General features: G+C 49.7%; 3 protein-coding genes across 10 annotated transcripts in view; 1 reads left to right on the top strand and 2 right to left on the bottom strand.

Moving 5' to 3' along the window:
- Positions 1 to 711: 711 nt before the first annotated feature.
- Positions 712 to 6,225, bottom strand: SF3A2 (splicing factor 3a subunit 2). 5 transcript variants are annotated; one of them, XM_072978066.2, is made up of 9 exons: positions 6,088 to 6,225; positions 5,365 to 5,536; positions 4,822 to 4,893; positions 4,586 to 4,632; positions 4,227 to 4,336; positions 3,380 to 3,429; positions 3,152 to 3,292; positions 2,178 to 2,246; positions 712 to 1,227 (listed from the first exon to the last, which is right to left on the bottom strand). In XM_072978066.2, exons 2-9 carry the CDS (start codon positions 5,488 to 5,490, stop codon positions 889 to 891), a joined length of 954 nt encoding a protein of 317 aa, XP_072834167.2. In that variant the 5' UTR covers positions 5,491 to 5,536; positions 6,088 to 6,225; the 3' UTR covers positions 712 to 888. The 5 variants fall into 5 exon arrangements, with proteins under 5 accessions (XP_072834167.2, XP_072834169.2, XP_072834168.2 ...); XM_072978068.2 differs by having other exon boundaries at positions 5,365 to 5,518; positions 6,088 to 6,223; XM_072978067.2 differs by having other exon boundaries at positions 6,083 to 6,208.
- Positions 6,194 to 10,385, top strand: PLEKHJ1 (pleckstrin homology domain containing J1). Of its 2 annotated transcripts, none has more exons than XR_013537913.1 (6): positions 6,194 to 6,329; positions 7,002 to 7,069; positions 7,390 to 7,456; positions 8,090 to 8,361; positions 8,895 to 8,958; positions 9,591 to 10,385. XR_013537913.1 is itself a non-coding variant. In XM_020780781.3 (6 exons), the coding sequence occupies exons 1-6, from the start codon at positions 6,418 to 6,420 to the stop codon at positions 9,654 to 9,656; spliced, it is 450 nt and encodes a 149-aa protein (XP_020636440.1). In that variant the 5' UTR covers positions 6,352 to 6,417; the 3' UTR covers positions 9,657 to 10,385. The 2 variants fall into 2 exon arrangements, 1 of the variants encoding a protein (XP_020636440.1); XM_020780781.3 differs by lacking the exon at positions 6,194 to 6,329 and adding an exon at positions 6,352 to 6,511 and having other exon boundaries at positions 8,271 to 8,361.
- A 350-nt stretch (positions 10,386 to 10,735) lies between these two features.
- DOT1L (DOT1 like histone lysine methyltransferase) overlaps positions 10,736 to 17,706 on the bottom strand; it is a 48,533-nt gene continuing 41,562 nt past the window's right edge. For 2 of the 3 annotated variants that reach the window (XM_072978060.2, XM_072978062.2), the window contains 2 exons: positions 16,589 to 17,293; positions 10,736 to 15,421 (listed from right to left, as the gene is read on the bottom strand). In XM_072978060.2, coding sequence (XP_072834161.2) covers positions 16,632 to 17,293 — 662 coding nt within the window. In that variant the 3' untranslated portion in view covers positions 10,736 to 15,421; positions 16,589 to 16,631. The remainder of the gene's footprint in view (positions 15,422 to 16,588; positions 17,294 to 17,706) is intronic. The other variant, XM_072978061.2, reaches the window with a different exon arrangement.

The following is a 17,706-nucleotide window of genomic DNA, read 5'->3' as shown; positions in this document are numbered from 1 at the left end:
GCACCAGATGTTTTGTACACTGAGTACAGCTTCCAGCAGGCTCTGCCAGCATAGCTTGTGGCAGATGATGGAGTTTGTAGTCCAGCCCCCAAAAAAGAAACAACACTCCAGAGGAGCCACTGACTGCTTCCCTCTGGCTATCAAAACAAGGTCTGATTGTTACTGAGCCATGAAACTTCAGCCCAGTTTTTTTCTCTTCCCAAGTCCACCCTACTTTGCAGGGTTATCGTGTGGAGAAAAACCAGGAGCCACTTACACACCCCCTTTGGTTTTATGGGAGGAAAAGCAATAAAGAGCCGCGTATCCATGGGGGATCAGTTCCTAGCCTTCCCTGTGCATGCTGAAAAATGCAGATAATAGTGAATGCTATTATAATTTAACAGACTCCATATAAACTGTAATGTGACCTCTGGCTTCATCCCATGGCCACTTCTGGGAATGTCATCATTAGAAATCCATCTTTCCAGGATTTTTCTTTTAATAATCTTAAGATTGTGGATAAGTGGATCAGCAGATACCTGATCCCGCGGACAAGGGGGTCCTACTGTATTAGGGCAAAAGCAATTCCTTTAAAAGAATATACAATAAACTACCTACAAAACTACGATGAGGTGGCATGGAAACCTCCATAGGGCTGAATTAACTGGATTTATAAATGAGATCGTAGTTAGAGTTTGCAATCGCTAAGAAAAAAGCCACACAACAACAGCAAAGCATTAAAAAGGTTATTTTTCTTTACCTCTCTCTCTTTAATGAAGCTATAGGATTCTCAGCCAAAAGTCACGGGTGTATTTCTTTAAAAAAAAAACATGACAACACAGAAGGTGTTTTCAACCAGCGGCACCCCAAACGCAACAGGGAGCCCCCAGAAGGAAAGGAGGAAACATCTCAGTTGGTGGGGGGTGGCGGAGGGATGCTTCCGGGTCCTTCCGTGGGGAGCGGGGGTCTCAACATCGGAGGCAGCGGGGCTGGAGGGGGGACGCCGGGGGCTGGAGGGAGCTGAGGGGGGGCCGGAGGCAAGGGGACAGGGCCGGCCGGGGGAGGCATGGGTGGGAGGGTCATGCCTCCAGGAGGGGGTGGGGGTGGGAGGGAGTCCGGGAGGGGTGGCCGGGGGGGAAGCCCATTCATGAGCGGGGGCGGTGGGGGCCTCTTCACGGTGGCTGGTCCGGTCGGCAGGCTCTGGGGGGCCAGCGGCTTCTCCATCTTGAAATGGAACTGGAGGAAGAACTGGAAGGCGAGAGAAAAGCAGGAACAGTGAACGGCAAAACCAACCGGCCGTGAGAAAGAGCTGGAGGCCGGTGTTCGTTCCCACGGGAAGAAACACGGAAAACCACCAGTGGCTGCAACCAGTACAGTGATTACAAAATTTTAATGATGATTATATAGTAGGATCCCCGATCCAAATTTCCCCGCGGATAGCGAAAACCGCTGATAATAAAGAACCCTATTTTTATAGCACACACTAAACATAATGTATTCTCTGGCTCCCTCTAATGGCCAGTTCTAGTAATGACACAGTGGAAAAATGTTTCTCCAGTGAATTCTATGTCTTCTTCTCGTTCCCACTTTTGTAACTTGGTAGCTAGAAATATATAGAAATATATGCATTTCCAAGATTTTTTAGATATATATTTTTAATTGTTCAGACCGTGGATAAGTGAATCAGCGGATACTGTACCAACAGTTATATTCTCGCCTAAATCCTACAATCTCAGGCAGGAGGGCAATGATAAAGCCAATGGGTCTTTTGCAAATCTTTTTAAAACGATATAAAATCTTAAACTCGGCCACTGTGGAAGGGCACATCCTTTCACTGACTCTCGCTTGCCGAGAACTCAGGTAAGAGCCCCCGGGGTTTCCAAATCAAAGGCTCTCTGCCTCACACGGAAGTAAGAAGTGGTTTTTCATTCCCTTCTCCCAGGAGCACCCCTGGGACTGCACAGCTGGCCTAGCACCACCCAGGCTGGCTCTTCTCCCAGGAGGCCCAGCTGGGGATTCGAACTCGCAATCTCTGGCTCTTAAGCCAGAGACCTCCACCCCTGAGTGATCCCAACCAGCTGCTCAAAGGGAAAAGCCCCCAGCAGTTGCAACAATAAATTAAACTCGATTTTAAAATACAGCCCCCCGCTGTTTGGTGACACCAGAAGCAGCTGCTCCGTCATTTCCCCGGCATTTACCTGCTTTGTTTCTCGGTTCCAGTGGGTCCAGAATTTTCCCTCGGCTTTGTCGATCTCCCTGCTGGGCACCTGGGAAAGAGGGAAGGGGAAAAGGGTGAGCCGCAGGCGTCCCAGAGCTGAGTCCGTTGTGGAAGGACACCCAGGAGAGAGGCAGAAAGAGGGAGGTAGCGAGTTCGAAGACTGGGTGAGAGCAAGAAGGGAAAGCCAGCAGATATTTGGGAATTTTTGTGGAAATCAAACCCGCCCCAGTCCCCAGGGAAGCATCTCTAAAAACAGAACTCACAACAACCGAATAGATCAGAAAAATCAAGTCGTGGGAACCGAATGACCCTCCAGGTTTGGAAAAACTGAAAACACTCCTTATCTTCCTCTGGATTTAACAGAGATATAGCAGACAGGAGAGCACTTTTCAAAGACTTAAACGGTGGTCTCACAAAGGAGGGGCAGGATCTGCTCTCGATCCTCCCAGAGGGAAGGAACTCCCAGAATGGGCTCAAGAGACAGGGAGCCGGATTTAGGCTGAGTATCATGGAAAAACTTCCTAACTGTTAGAGCAGTATGAGAATGGGAATTCATGACCTCAAGGGGAGGGGGTGAGCGCTCCAACGGTAGAAGCCTTCAAGAGAAAATCAGACCACCCTCTGTCAAATCTTAGATTTCGGTTTGCTGCCTTGAGTAGGGGAGGGTTTGGACTTGATGGCCTTTGAGACGCCCTTCAGATCCCATGATTCTGTAGGATTAAACCCAATACTTAACCCCACCCGAGGCAGAGCCAACAGGCCTCTGACAAAACCTACGTTACAGTTACTCAAAGCACCTCTTCCTTTTAAGGTTTTATTCTTGAAACAAAGCCTTAGAAGTTCTTTTTAATAAATCCAGTTTGTGTTCTTTTACAGATGGCTCAACTGATTCCTCCCCTCCAAGTCCAAAAACGAGCACAGAAAAACTAAACAAGACCAGAACGGGGGGCTTACCTTGAAAGCAATGGTCTCGTACGGTTCGGCCGCCATCAGGAGGTACTGCCAGCGCCGATCGGGCGGCTCGATCCGCTGCTCGTAAGCCGACATAAACCGGTGCCTTGGCATAATGCTCTCGGCAATCTCCGGGTAATCGATCTTAAAGGGCAGCAGAAAAAGTCTAGTTAAGAAAGGAGGAAACGAAAGCTAGAAAGCAGTAGAGGATTGGATTTCGCAGGATCGTACCTGGAAGAGGAGACTCTGCTGCCCTGACTCTGGATCCCTCTGCTTGGTCACTGGAAGGACAGATATAAAGAAAGCTCATGCTGAGAGACCGTGGGGCGCAGTGGCGAAGAGCATGGGGTCGTAACTGGCGAGGCCCAGGTTCAAATCTCTGCCTAGCCGTGAAAACTCACTGAGGGATGTTTTGACTCTCTCCTTGGCCTACCTCACAGGGACCTCGGCGTGAAGATAGAAGCCAAGAAGAGCCCATGGGGAAATGGGCAGAATACAAAAAATGTAAGGAATATGGGGCAGCAATAAATAATGTTTAGAAAGAGATACAGGCCCCACCTGACCTGAGAGGGGGGGCAAGCAGGCTGATATACCACAGGGCCTCAGCGAGAAGCATATTTTGCGTTTTTTTTTTTTTAAAAGATTCTGAATTTGCATTCAAAAGCCAGGCCATGCTCCTAGTCCTTTTGGGGCAGGGATAATGCCAGAAAATGCACAACCACTGAGAGATCAGTAGGGGTTTCTGAAACTTCCCTGGTCCAGGCTGGCAACAGAAAATACGAAATATACCTAATCTGGGTGACATGAAATCTAGATTACCTGACGCGCCGTTAATGGGAACAGCGACCCAATATTTATTTATTTATTTATTTTTTGGACTTATATACCGCCCCATAGTGCTACAAGCACTCTCTGGGCGGTATGCCAGTTACTGAGGTCTAGCCACCTGTTGTGGCTTTAAAGGGAGATTTTACAACACTGGTTTCCATCACAGTAATGAGAGAGTGCCTTCTGTAGATGGACGGATGCATCTACTCCTCGGCCGCCACCACCCCGAGCCAAAAGGATTCCCACCTACCTTTGTAACCCGGCCGGCCGATCTTCACAAACTTTTTAACTTCGACTTTCACTTTTTCAGGGGCTGGCTGGGCTGGGGCTTCCTTCGCCTCTTTCGCCGCTCGGCGAGCTCTGAAGGAAAAAAGAGAGGAAAAGGCTGTTTTGAAATGGAGAATGGACTGTGGGCCTTTGCATTCCTTCCAAACCCCGAGAATAAATTCAACCCATGTCTCAGCTACAGTGAGGGGGAGAGACCGGTCCCTAAAACAAGCAACTGCTTTCCAGCAAAGGAATTTTCAGACAGTAGAAACTCTTCCTCCCCCCCAAAAAACAGTTTAAATGAAGTTTTAAAGAGATAGAGGGAAGCAACACAAGACTTACAAATTGGTCTGATGTTTCTTGCCCTGAGTGTGAGCTAAGTAGCTTCCCTGTGGGAGGAACAGAAAGAACATTAGATGCAAATAAAGCTCGGATCCAAAAGTACAGGCAGGAGATAAATATCAAAATAAACTGCCTTGATTTAGATCCGGCTCCTTATTTCTGGATTTTCTCCCTCCCCATGGCCTCCTCTGACCAGGGGAAGCACGGAACATGGAGACGTAAACCCGGGTTCTCACCTCATTGTTATGGAGTGTCAGGCAAAGCTTGCATTCGTAAGACCCCAAGTGGTTTTTCATAAAATACGGATCCTAGAGAGAAGACAGAAGAGGGAAACATTAAGGACAGAACCAGGCCAGGCAATGCAGAATGTACTCGGGCATCTCAAGGAGACGTGGGCGGGCACAACCGACTGAGCAAATGCCAGGTCAAAAGGGCAGTGTTACACCAGACACTTGGGTTTGTCCGTTTCTTTCAGTGTAAGCTGTTAGAGATCTCTGGGTACATGCAGGCCACAGAAACTGGGTCACCATAGGCTACTAAGACCCATTACTTCTACAAAAGACCTGTTCCTGGCAGAGCTAGAAACAAGAAGGGCTAGTTACCAAAAATGTGGCTCAACGTCACCTCCCTCGTGTCAGGGTTGCCTCCAGAAAAGGAGACTATGGTAGTTTAGAATCTTATTTTGTTATTTGCTAACATGCTACCCTTATATCAGCTGTTCCCCCCCCCCCCACACGTATCAATCTGGTCCCCAAAGCAAAGCCCAGAGAGGCACTCACCTTGTTGATATCTATTGTTTCCAAGGCCAACTGCCTCAGCCTCTCCCGGCGGTCCCGGTTGCTCTCCGAGGCAGAGGCAACCCCTCCACTGCCGGTTTTACCTCCCGGGCGGTGCTGAAAGTCCATGGTGGCCGGCTTAGGGCTCCAAAATTATCTAGGAGGAAAAAAAATCCTAAGGGGAGAATCAGATAAAAGAGAGGTAAGAAAAAGAGTGATCAATCTTGCCTGGATCATCTTGCAGCAGAAAAATTTTTGGATTTTAAACGATTTCTTAAGGACTAGAAACTTGAGTGGGCTTTTAAGAAGCAGAAACGCAAATAGGCTTTAAAGGCACAGGAAACATTCAGACCTTTAAAAGGAGCTTTAAAAAAAGACTTTAAATGAATTTAAGGACTGGGCACTATAAGAAGGAGGGACCTGAGTAGGATGAAAGGACAAAGGATCGGTTCACACGTGCCTGGCTCTCTAGTCCCTGAACCTTTTCTTTCAGGCTGCATTCACGTGTCTAGCTCTGAAACCCCCTCCACAAATGGATTTAAAACCAGACTGGGGAGAAGCCTTGACTGTTAAAGGTTTCGAGGGCTAAAGGTTCGGGTTGAGGACTATAAACTTGAGTGGGAGCTCAAAGAGGCCTTTTGTTCCTGAGCCCCCTCCCTCCTTAAGAACTCCTCTGGCCTCCATTCCCCAGCGCAGCCCACCCACCCTGTTCCCACGTTGCCCTACATTCACGCGTCACTTCTTCCTCCCCGTAAAGAAGCCTTTGGGGACCCAGGAGACGGCAGGGAGCGCACTGCGCAGGACCGGAAGCGGGGCTTCGTGAGCTGAGGAAGGCGCACTTCCGGTTCAGCGCAGAGGGTGGAGGCGGGGGAACTTCCTCTTTGGAGAGAGAGGGCCAAGGTGTGAGGTGGACCATGGAGACGTGCGGCTAGAAGGGCCAGGTTCCTGATGGACGGACCCAGAGGAAGGTAAGGGGACGAAAGGGAGAAGCGCTTCCGGTTAGGCGGCGTGAAGAGGGGGAAAGCGCCATAGAGTGCCGCGGCCAGAGGGGCTAGGATGCGGTACAACGAGCGGGAGCTGCTCTCGCTCTCCCGGCAGCCGGCGGAGAAGGCGGCCGAGGTCCTCATGCGGGCCCCGAAGAAGGGCAGCGGTGAGGAAGAGGAAGGCCACGGGGAAGGGGGGGGGGAGGACGGCGGGGACGGTGACGTCACGGCGCCGCGTTCGGAGGAGCCCGCGCGCCGTGACGCCGCCTGCGCCCATGGGGGCGTGGCCTTGTTTTCGTCATCGCTGGGCGTTCCCTTGAGGACTAGAACCTTGAAGAGGGCTTCCAAGGAGGTTGGAGCAACTAGGATGATTGCGAGTTGAAGGCCACCCACAGGGTGGAAAGGGCTTTCCCGGCCACTCCCGTTTTGATCTCTAAATTTAAATTTCCCTTTTAACTCCCTGTTTTGATCTTGATTTTCCCCTTGGTCTCACTCACTCTCATTCAGGAAACGCCAGGCTGCCCAGAGCTGTGATGGAGCCCACCTTTCGGCCGACAGATGCCGGGTGTGGAAATCTCGGCTTTTATCCGAGCCTGGAATGTCAACACACTTAATCCTTAATTTCCAATTCCCCCCCCCCGTTTTTTTCCCTTGCAGTGGTGAAGAAGCGCCTGGTGAAGCTGGTGGTCAACTTCCTCTTCTATTTCCGGACCGACGACGCGGAGGTAACGGCCACTGGTTCTTAGGAATCACGTTTGACATCAAACAAGGCTTCTCACATTGCTAGTCCCCAACGATCCTGTTGTTTCTTTGCTGTAACTGTTCAGACCTATAGGCAAGATATAGTGGGACAGGCAATAGAACATGTGGTTTGGCTTTGCTGTTTCTTTGTATTCCTCTTATCATATAATATATATGTCTTTAACCGAATTTGCCAATACTTTTAAGAATTGATTGGAAAAGTGTAGAAATGATTACGTTAAAGGGATTATGCTGCTCAGTTAGGAAATCAAATTTCTCTCTCTCTTCTCCGTCTGCTCCACAGCCTATCGGCGCTTTACTGCTGGAACACTGCAAGATCAGCCGAGAAAATGGAAATGTTTTTTCTATCAGTAAGTCCAAATGGCTTTTTATTCTTCTTTTGTGGATCTCTGTGGCAATCCTGAAACAGAACCTCCATGCAAAGGGGCAGTGTGTCTCAGGCTCCAAAACACTGAGGTCTAGGAACATGGCAGAGTGGGCAGCCTTCTGGCCTGCTGGGTGAGCCGTGCCTTGAGAGACGGAGGGCAGGTTAACGGACGAGAGGAGGCCCTGATCTGCTTGGGTGACTCTTAAAATTTCCAGACGCCTTTCCTTCTCCAGGGAATTCACTCTCTCTCGCTTTGGTGCGAATTCCTCACGTCTTGGGGAAGAGATAGCAGCTGCCTTGTATCTGGAACCACTTTTGATCAAACACAAGTGGGCTTTGTTAGATCAAAAACTTCCCCCTTCCTTTGGTCTTGACTCCTCCTCCCCCCCTGAAGGCCGACACAGTTCTCTCAAAGGGGGAGACAAAAGGTGTCTTTCAAACTGGAGCTTTAAAAAAGGGGGTTATCTCAGATTTTGGTTTCAGTTCCCTTGCTTAACTCTGTGGATCAGGCCCCAGGGTGTGCCTGGGTGCTAATAACCCCGGGGTGCTGAGATTCCGTTCAACCTGGTTATCTCCCTGAGAAGCTAGCTTTCTGCTTGCTGCCGGTCTAAATCAGGTTTTTCCAATGTGGAGAAACATTGAAGAACAGAAGGTTGGAGATACCTTGGCAGCCACCGGCTGATTCCTCAAATGCGGTCGGAACGGAGGTGAGCTCTCCTTGTTTAGAAAAAAAAATTGTAAAAAAAAAAAAAATTAAAGGGATCCGATGGGGTGACCTCGTCGCCTTGGGTCAACAGGTTTTCTCGAGGAACCAGAGAGGAAGTACTACTTTGAGTGTGACACAGACGAGCAGTGCCAGGAGTGGATCGAGGTCCTCCGGCGGGCCAGGTGAGGCCAGCCGTCTTCCCTTCCCGGGCCTCATGCTTCAGGGTTCTCCCAGCCATGGAACAAAGCCCTTAAAAGGCAGCATTAAAATGTTTGGTGGAGAAAATGTACAGGGCTTATACTTCCCAGAAAGATTGCCATCCAGTCTGTTTAAATAGAATATAATCCTATAGAGCTGGAAGGGACCCTATGGGTCATCCAGTCTAGCCCATCCAGTGGAGGATTTGAACTCCGAACCTCTGACTCTGTAGCAAAGCTCTAAAACCAATGATGCCTAGAACACCGAACTTTCAAAAAACTGCAGAGGAAAATTAACCCCCTTTTTGAGGAGTCTGTTCCATGGCCAAGTGGCTTTTCCTGATGGGAAATTCTCCTGGTATCCAAAAATTGATAGATGCTTCTGGGTCTCAGCAGAGAGCAAGAATGAGCAGCCACCTCTTAATATATTGATTTTGTGAGAAATGTCGCCAGCCTGTGTTACTGGCTTGTTTCCTCTGCCTTTCTCAGTGGTATGTGCTTTTTTTTTCTGCCTGCAGTTATGAATTTATGAGAAGCAGTTTGATCTTCTACCGGAACGAGATCCAGAAGATGACTGGAAAGGTAAGCCATCCGGGGTCCTAGCTTGAGGGCTGATGTTCTGGGGGGGGGGTGAGCGCTCCCACACTGGAGGCTTTCAAGAGGCAATGGGATCACTGTCCATCTGATTTGCTTGGACTTGGGTCAGACTTGATGGCCTTAGAGGGTCCCCCTTCCAACTCCACAATTCTGTGATTCTAAGAGGTTAGAAAGCTAGCCGTAGACAACAACTCGAAAAACATAGGTGGCAGGGGTATTAGAGGAAGAAATTTGCCAGGTAGGCAACCAGCCACAGAGACATCTCTCCCTGTTGCACCATTATGGGGGGGGGGTGCACCCAGAAGAGGCATCTAACAGACGACACTCGCAATTAAAACAGGAGTCGAGACACTTACTGCCAGGGAGGTGAAACTGGAGATTCGTCCTCTCTGCATTTGCGCACGAAGCACCCAAGAGTCTGTCAGGTTTCAGGAGCTAAGTCGAGCGAGGTCCTGGTAGAATGAGGGACAGTTCACTCTTATGCTCTGGGGTGGACATTTCTAGGCGGGATGGACTATGAATCTAGCAGAAAGGAATACATACGGGCTCCTGCGCCCCACAAATCTGTGGGTGCCAGGTGTCCCCTGTAACGCTTCATTTCTCCTTTGTGGCTTCAGGATCCTTTGGAACAATACGGCATCTCGGAGGAAGCTCGCTTCCAGCTGGGCGCGCGGAAGCTGTGAAAACATGGCCAGAGTTGCTCCGGATCCATCGCTGTCTTCAAACCTCCAGCTCGGGGATTCTTTCTTTCTCTCTCTGACCAAGTGATTTTACCCATCATATTATTTTTTAAATGAACATACAGGAGGATCTTTGTAACGTTTATGTTTTAGTTTTGCTTTCCATCCATGGAAAGCAATGGCTTTTTCAATTCTGTGGAGCACCACATCCTCCATTTTTCCCCCCATCCGGCGGCGAGCAAACGCTGTTGAATATTTCGGCTTACGTAAAATCATTCCAAGTCCCCACCCCTGCATTTTTCCTCCATTTTCTCTCACTTGGCTTTGCTTTATTTTTCTCCTTTCGCCGGGGCCTGGCAGATGAATGTATTTTTGAAACCTGCTGTGAAATTTCTCCAAGGGCATTTTAAAAATGATCGTTAAAACTCCTGGGGGGGGAGGGGATGAAAGAGGCAAGACGCCAATCCAAAAGGGATGGGGTTTTGGTTATTTGGGAAGGTTTTAACGGGAGAGGGTTCAGAGTTTTACCCATTTACAGCCAAAGGAAAAAGACACACCCTGTTTTCCCTCATCATCATGCTTGTTTCTCCTGGGGCATGGGCAATCTGATACCCCTGTACATGTGAAATAGGGATTGGTTTTCTCAGTGAAATGTCTCTTGTGTTACTTCTGTTATATGTACACTAGTTTTGTGTCCTCCTCAAAAATAAAACCATGTTTTGTTTCTGCTTAGTCGCAATTTGTGTATGCCGGACTAGAAGCATGGGGGATGTGAGCAAGATACTGTCAGCCTAGCCCACCTGGCAAGGTCGTCGTGCACTGAGGCATGGGGCTAAATCTGTACTCATCCTCAGTGCCACACAACAGGCAGGGTTTTCCTTTAACAGTGCAGGATCCGATCCCCCTCATTTATATAACTTCCAGTCGGTTCACAGCTTTCTAAGGAACGCTCCTGGTTTTTCGTGGCAGTCCATTCATCAAACTGTGTTCCTTTTTTTCCAAAACAAAAGCAAAAAGAGGAAATTTACACACATACACACACGCACTCCCGTTCGAAATGAAGAAAACACAGTAGTCCAAAGTGCATTAAAATACATTTGTGTGTTTTGTTTTGTTTTGTTTAATATAAAGACAAAACGTCAAAGCGTTTCTTTAATTACAAATCAAGGGGAAGGGACTGCGTGGTGGTGAAGGGTGTTTAAAGTGGAACTTAGGATTTAAGGAAAAACTTTGCAGTGCAAAGAACGGGGGGGGGAGTCAGAAGGGGTGGAAAATATATAGATTAAGATCATTATTACATACATATATACACACGCCAAAAAATTTCACATGAGCTGTACGGAAGGAATAATAACAAGTTAAAATTTGTAATGCAGCCAGATTAAAAAGAAAGAGGAAAAAAACCAAGACAAACCAAATACACATGACAGGAGATTATGGATTTTAAATAAATTTCATTTCCATGGGCTAATGTGTACAAACCAAGTCCTTAAGGAAAGACCATCCCGGATCGCCACCTCTAAAGAAACGGGGACTCCCCCATCCATTTACAAACAGATTTTATATATATAATTCTTATATATATATTTTTACAAATGAATTCCTGAGCAACAGCGATTTTTCCATCACTGACTTTTTGAGTTCTGCCCCTTGGGCTCCTCACCAGCCAGGTCTGCTTCTCGGGAGGAAAAACCTATCAGAGCGACCCCGTTAAGCAGCCCCTGGTGGGCTCTTCTAAAAGGAAACCAAAGGCAGGCTGTTCCCCCCCCCAAAAAAATGGGGGGAGCGCTGAAACGAGTAGGTAGGCCAGCTGAACTGTCCTGTCTGCCCTTTCCCTTACATCTCATTTTCCAAAAATATAAATTTCACAGGGTTTGGGAATCTGGGGACAGCATCAAGGGAAGAAAGCAAAAATTATTTACAGGGCCTTCCTTGGAGAGCTGCCCACACTTTACGTAAAGGGCGGCTTCCGTTTGAACCACTCCGGACAACCCCTCCCCCGGGTGGTCACCTGGGGCAAGCAAAAAAATTGCCATGGGTGACCAGGCAAGGCTGTCTTTCAAACCAAGTTCCTGCCACAGGAATCCAGGTTTACCTCCCGGAGAAGATGTGGACCAGCCAGCCTATTATTCTCAATTTCTATTGCTACACCAAGTCTCTGGAAATTAAAAAATGGAAAGGAAAAAAAAAACCCAAACGTTTCCACTTTTTTCCTATGTGGTTCCTGAATGTGGGAGACCCAATATTCTCCCCTCGCTGTTGCTGGGTCACGCTCCCAACCAGAGCCTCCCAATTTAACCCAATATGCTATTTGGTAAGTGATTCGTTGATTCACAGGCTGGACTTCCAACAACACGAAAAGAAGCCGAGTTTGTCTTTCAAGGCTTTGGGGGGTTGTGGGGCGCCGAGGACAAGAGAAGGAGGCTCAACACACATGCCAAACAAACACATTGTTTTGTGTTTTTTTTTTTTACACAAAGGCTAGAGAGAAAACCCTAAGGTAGAAACGAGCACAAATGAACATATCGATTATCCGTGGCAAGGGCGGAGTCGCCCTGCAGTCGAGGGAGAGAACAACGTAAGACCGACGCATGGATAAGGCAGGTCCCAAAGTAGCCAGCGGCCACACACACACACACGATAGCACCATATTCTGCACCAGAAAAGATTCGGGGTCGTGGCCGAACTCCTGGGGTTGCCCGACACCCCGCGCCTTTCCTGAAAACGTGACGGCGGCTGAAAGAAAAGATCGCAAGGTCCTTGTGGCAGAATTGTCCCAGGTCTCTCCTGGACTTTAAGGGCAGGAAAGACGTGAAAAGTTCACAGTAGCCAACTGGCCGGCCGCCTTGAGAGCAGGAAAGCTGGGGGTGTTCTTTCACCCCGGCCCAGGGAACCCTGTGGCCAAATTGATTCCAAAACACACACATAAAAACACCATCCAGTTGGCTGAGTAGAGGCAGCCAGTCCCCCCAAGATGAAATGTTAAAAAGGGGGGGGGTGTATTTCACAACAAACTCTCCCCCCACAAAAATTAGCATCATACAGTAATGAAGGCTGACGGGAGCACCGGGGAGAATCAACTCTCCCTTCCCGTCAGGAACAGCCAAGCTGCCAGAGACAAAAAGGTTCACTGGTTTTTTTTTGTTTTGTTTTGGAGGGGATGTTTCGCTTGAGCCGGACTTTGTAAGGTGTCGCAAAGGGAGATGGACCGCCCGCGAGACAGGGTCGAACAAGGCGATCCCCCAGATGTGGAAAACCACCTGAACCTTCCCCCCCCCTTGATATGAGCAAAATCAGGAGCTATTAGGAAGGAGCAGCTGGAAAGCAGGGGTTTTGCAGGTGGATCTTTCAACTTTACTCCCAGGACCCAGATGTTTTCCTCTGGGTCAGCTGTCCATCCACAGCCGTCTCTCCAGACGGGTCTGGCTAGATCTCCTCTCTGTCTATTGTCCAGTCTACCTGTACTGCGCTCTTTATCAAAGAGATAAAGCTGGAAAATGCTGGGTTTTTTCCTAACCTGCAAGAACCAGACATAGGTTTTCTCCACCACCAAGACAAATGTCCACCAGCTGGCTGGGTACAAAGGGAAGCTTTCTATGCCACGCTACAGAAGCAACGCTGCTGGTCTGCTATGGATTTGCATGGCTAACCTCAAAGTAAAACAAGGATTCACCCAGGAATGAATCCTAACCCCCCCCATCTTGCTTTTATGTCTTCCAATAAGTAAAACCAACCCTTTAAATGCACCTCATCTATAAAGCGTGATACAAAAACAGCTTACGTGGTATGGCTGAGGGTGTGTGGTTGCGTTTGGTGATGCGGGTGTGAGCGCGCGAAAACCCGATCTTTTAGAACAGCATTTGGTGAAAGAGGGGGCGGGGGGGGGAAGAGATCAAGCAGGCACTTATTGAGAAAATCTACCAAAAGGATGGCAGCCGGAGACCGGGTTCCGATTTACTCACAGCTCTTCTAGGTTCCGCTGAATACAGGCCTGACTTGCGCCAGCTGCCGTGAAGATGTGAGACCAGTGGCGTCTATGCACCTAATTCTTTGGGGCATTTGTTACACAGAAAAAGCAAAGCACCATTACAGAAGGACATGTGTCCCCTGCTTGCAGAAGAGAGCACCCCATGCTGCTTTTAGGTTCACCTCCACATTTGCACCTGAAAGCAAACCCTTGGTTCAGCCTGGACAGGGGGGATTTTAAGACCCCACCCCACCCCCATGGCCAAACACAGTGTGTTGATGCAAAGCCCTGAAAAAACCCAGCATGTCGTGAAAAAGATCAAGATGAAATGGCGAGGGGCTGGATCACACCGCTGGGGTTCTTAAGGAGGGCCGAGGGGAAGCAGCCGAGGCCGATCCCTTCCGGAGGGTACCAGACTACACATCCTAGCATCCTGAACTGGAGGGCGCCTCCGGGGCCCTCCCGACCCCAATGCCTAAAGGAGGGGGAAGGAGAGAAGCTGTGGAGCTGGGCTCCAACGCCCATCATCCCCAGACAGCCCAGGCACAGGGGATGTCTGAGGGATAGGCGTCGCGTCTCCCATAGGTCAGTGGTCCCGGGTTGAGAAAGGCTGGGCTTCGTAGTCCAGCCACGACAGGAGGGTCTCGCTCAGCCCACGCCGGCTTCGATGCACCTGCTTTTGGCTTTCGCAGAGTTAAGGCAGAGGCGCCCGCCTTTGGAAATAGTGCTTGTGTTTCTGAACACCTTGGGGTGTTGGGGGTGGTGGTGAGTGTGTGTGGGGCTGTATGTATGCCAGTGTCGCACGAGAGCACCGTGATGACAATTCTGCCTGGCAGGTCGGGCGAGGGGCGTGCAACAGGCACCCTTCCTGCTCGCAAGCGGTGTTTGGAACGACAGGGAGATTCTACAAAACTTTAAAACAATCACAATAACACAACCTCCCACCCTCCCTGCAGCCAATGGCCTGGTTTTTCACACACACAAAAAAAATAAAAAATAAAAACCCTTGCCAGCCGGTTGGCCACACATGCCCGAGGAAACAGGAGGAAATAAATAAGGAATAAGACCGTGCGCACAGGAATGACGGTTTGGTTCAGTGTTGTTGGTCATTCCCGCCAGGCTGAAATTAAAAAATTAAATTAAAATTACAAAAAAATTAAAATAAACAGAGAGGGGGAAAAAGCACCACGGGAGAGGCACAGATCCTGCCCGATGTCAGTAGCACCAAGGGAAGCTTTGTTACATCTCTGCTGGTGTGCCGGTCCGTTTATTTTAGATCGATTTAGTTCTTTTCACTGTTCAAGTGACCCCCTGTTTGTGTGAGTTTTTTTTCTTTCAGTTCTACAACTTCAAGTGTGGAACCAAAAAAAAAAAAAGGAGGAGGAAGAGAAGTTGTTGTTGTGTGTGTGTGTGTCTGTGTTTTACACATTTAAAAATATATAAATATCTAAACTATCAACGGTACAAACTGGAGCGGTTTCTAAGCGGTTTCTTCTATAAGTTGAAGATATATATTTATATCTATCTCTCTCTATATATTTAACTTAAGATTCACAGTAGCATTTTCTTTCCTCCGGTTTTCTGGATAGATTTTTTTTCTTTTTTGCATTGTCTTTGTTTCAATTTGCTTTTTGTCCAGTAGTAAAAAAGAAAAATGAGACAGGGAAGGAAGAAAGCAGAAAACCACTCAGCCGCGCAGGGCGAAGCACCTTCGGTGGAAGCCGAGAGACACTGATCCAGGTTGTCCGTTGCATAGGTCATGGGGTGGGGTGGGTTTTTTGAGGTAGAAATCCTTAATTACCTGCCGGAGACAAAGAAGGAGGGGGGGGGAAAAAAGAAGAGGGCGGCATTCAGTTGGAGATCTGGGTTTGAGACAACATACCAAGAGAATAAGTGTTAGGGGGATCGGGGGGGGGGGGAGAGAGAAAGAAAAGGTAGGAGTTTTTCAAAAATCAATCATATTTTCAAAAAAAATCAAATTGTTTCGAATCCTAATTGAAATTCAAACAAATCTTTTTAAATTGTTTTTTAAAAATCATTTAAAAAAATTTAAATCATGATTGAAATCAATTTGATTTCTCTCCAATCCACCCTTGACAAAAAAAAGCTGACATTTGTTTTGCACCAGGGGTGGTGTGACTGAAGGTTCTCGGACTACAGCTCCCATCAGCCAGGGTGGAAGAGGGGGAGGCTGGGATTGGTAGGCCAAGAGCTGCTGGATAGCTCTGTGGCTTAGGCCTCTGGCTGCAGAGCCAGAGGTTGGGAGTTTGAAACCCCCACTGGGCCTCCTTGAGGGGCTGGACTGGATGATCTCTGGGGTCCCTTCCAGCTCTGCCGTTCTAGGATGGTGATGGTGCTGGTGATGAGTAGATGGAAGGCCACAGGGTGCCCCATGTAGAAGCACACACCAGCACTGGGAAACTTGATCTCCATCGCTGTCCCAACGGACCGGTGGGTTCTCGTCAGCCCAAAGAGCAGGACAAGACCCTGGAGAAATACGGTAGAGGCCTTGATCTGGGGAGACCAGGCTCCAAGTTTCCGCTTGGCCTCGCCTACCTCGCAGGGGTGTCCTGCGGACCAAAGGAGGCACTGGGGGGGGGTGAGAGGGGGAACCCGAATGGGCTGCCAGGAGAAGTGTGCTGACAATGGATGGGTTTGTCGGGGCGATAGATTTGACTAGCTCTCTCGGATTCTAGTGGGGTTCATGGTGGAACAGATTATATATGGATTTTGTATGGGGTTTTTTGGTGTTTTTTGGTCTCTCTCTCTCTCTCTCTCTCCCATACCCACTGCAAGAGATGCTTTTTGTTGCTGGTAGGGGGAAAAATGTCTCTGCAGGAAAAAAAAGAAAAGCAATAAAGCAGACCCGTCTCAGGCTTTTCCCTTCGGTTTCTGCCCCTTGCCCTTAACCCCCAACCACACGCACCCCCTTCCCCGGTCGTGCTCCGCTCTGCCCCGGCGGCCTTACCTTGCGGCGCCCGAACGGCTTACAAACAAGCCGGGCTCATTTTTTATCGCGGCTTAACCCCCGAGAGGTGCGAAGAGGCAGCGAAAGGCGGCTGCATGCCAAGGGCGACCCACACGGCGGGGTTGGCCGGCGGGATCCCCGGCCCGGCTTGGGCCAGTGCCATGCGAGGCAGAGGCGGGTGGTGGACGGTGAAGGAAGGGCGGGAGGTTTTGTGCTGGAGAGAAGCTAGTTTAACAGACAAAGCGGAGTTAGCGATGGAGGAGGACGAGGAGGAGGAAGAAGAAGAAGCAGAAGAGGAGGAGGAAGAAGGAGGAGGCAGGAAAACCTCGGAGGCCAGGCTCGGCAGGAGCAGGGGTTCGGTGGTGGAGGGCAGGAGTGGAGGGGGCGGAGGCAAGGAGACGTTCGGGGGCGGAGGGGGGCGAAGGGAGGATGGGGGCGCCGGACTTCGGCCAAGGGGGTGGGGGGCCTCGCCCAAAGGCGCCGGGTTCGAGGGCATGGGAAAGGAGGCAGAGCCAGCCGCCACCTGCAGGGGACTGAAGCTCAGCACGGCACAGCCGGGGACCCCGCCGTGGCCAAGGGTGGCCCCGAAAGAGAGAGAAGAGGAGGCGGAGGAGGAGGAAAAAGAGGGCGCCGAAGGAGAGGGGGCGGACGAGGAGGAAGAGGACATGGGAGAGGAAGCGGAAGGCACCACATGGTTAAAAACACCTGCAAACGGGAGAGAGAGAAAAACCAACCTCAGCAGATGGACTCGGCCCAGCGACAGCAGCAACACCCAAAGGAACTGGTGGTGGGTTGTTGTGTTTTTTGGTGGGGGGGGAGAGGAAGGAATACATTTTTTCATTTAAAAGCAAGCCGCGACACAACCAGGGTGGGTGGGTGGACACACATGGCAGCTGCCGCAACCGGGGACGCATGATATAAGCAGCCACGGGGATCAGCAGCAAGCGATGGGCAAGCATGGTTTGGAAGAAAACATATCGACACCATCCGAGGAGAAAAGGGAGACTCACTTACCTGCCTCCTTTCAGGTCCCCGATGCCCCCCGAGGAGGAGCCGGTGGCCGGAGCCGACGCCAAAACCCGCCCGCCATGCCCAGGGCCGACACCCAACCACCCAGC

Source organism: Pogona vitticeps, chromosome 7 (genome assembly GCF_051106095.1).
Source record: "Pogona vitticeps strain Pit_001003342236 chromosome 7, PviZW2.1, whole genome shotgun sequence".
In the NCBI taxonomy this organism is placed as follows: Eukaryota; Metazoa; Chordata; class Lepidosauria; order Squamata; family Agamidae; genus Pogona; species Pogona vitticeps.
Note: the sequence above shows the minus strand (reverse complement) of the source record. Positions and strands in the feature narration are given on the sequence as shown.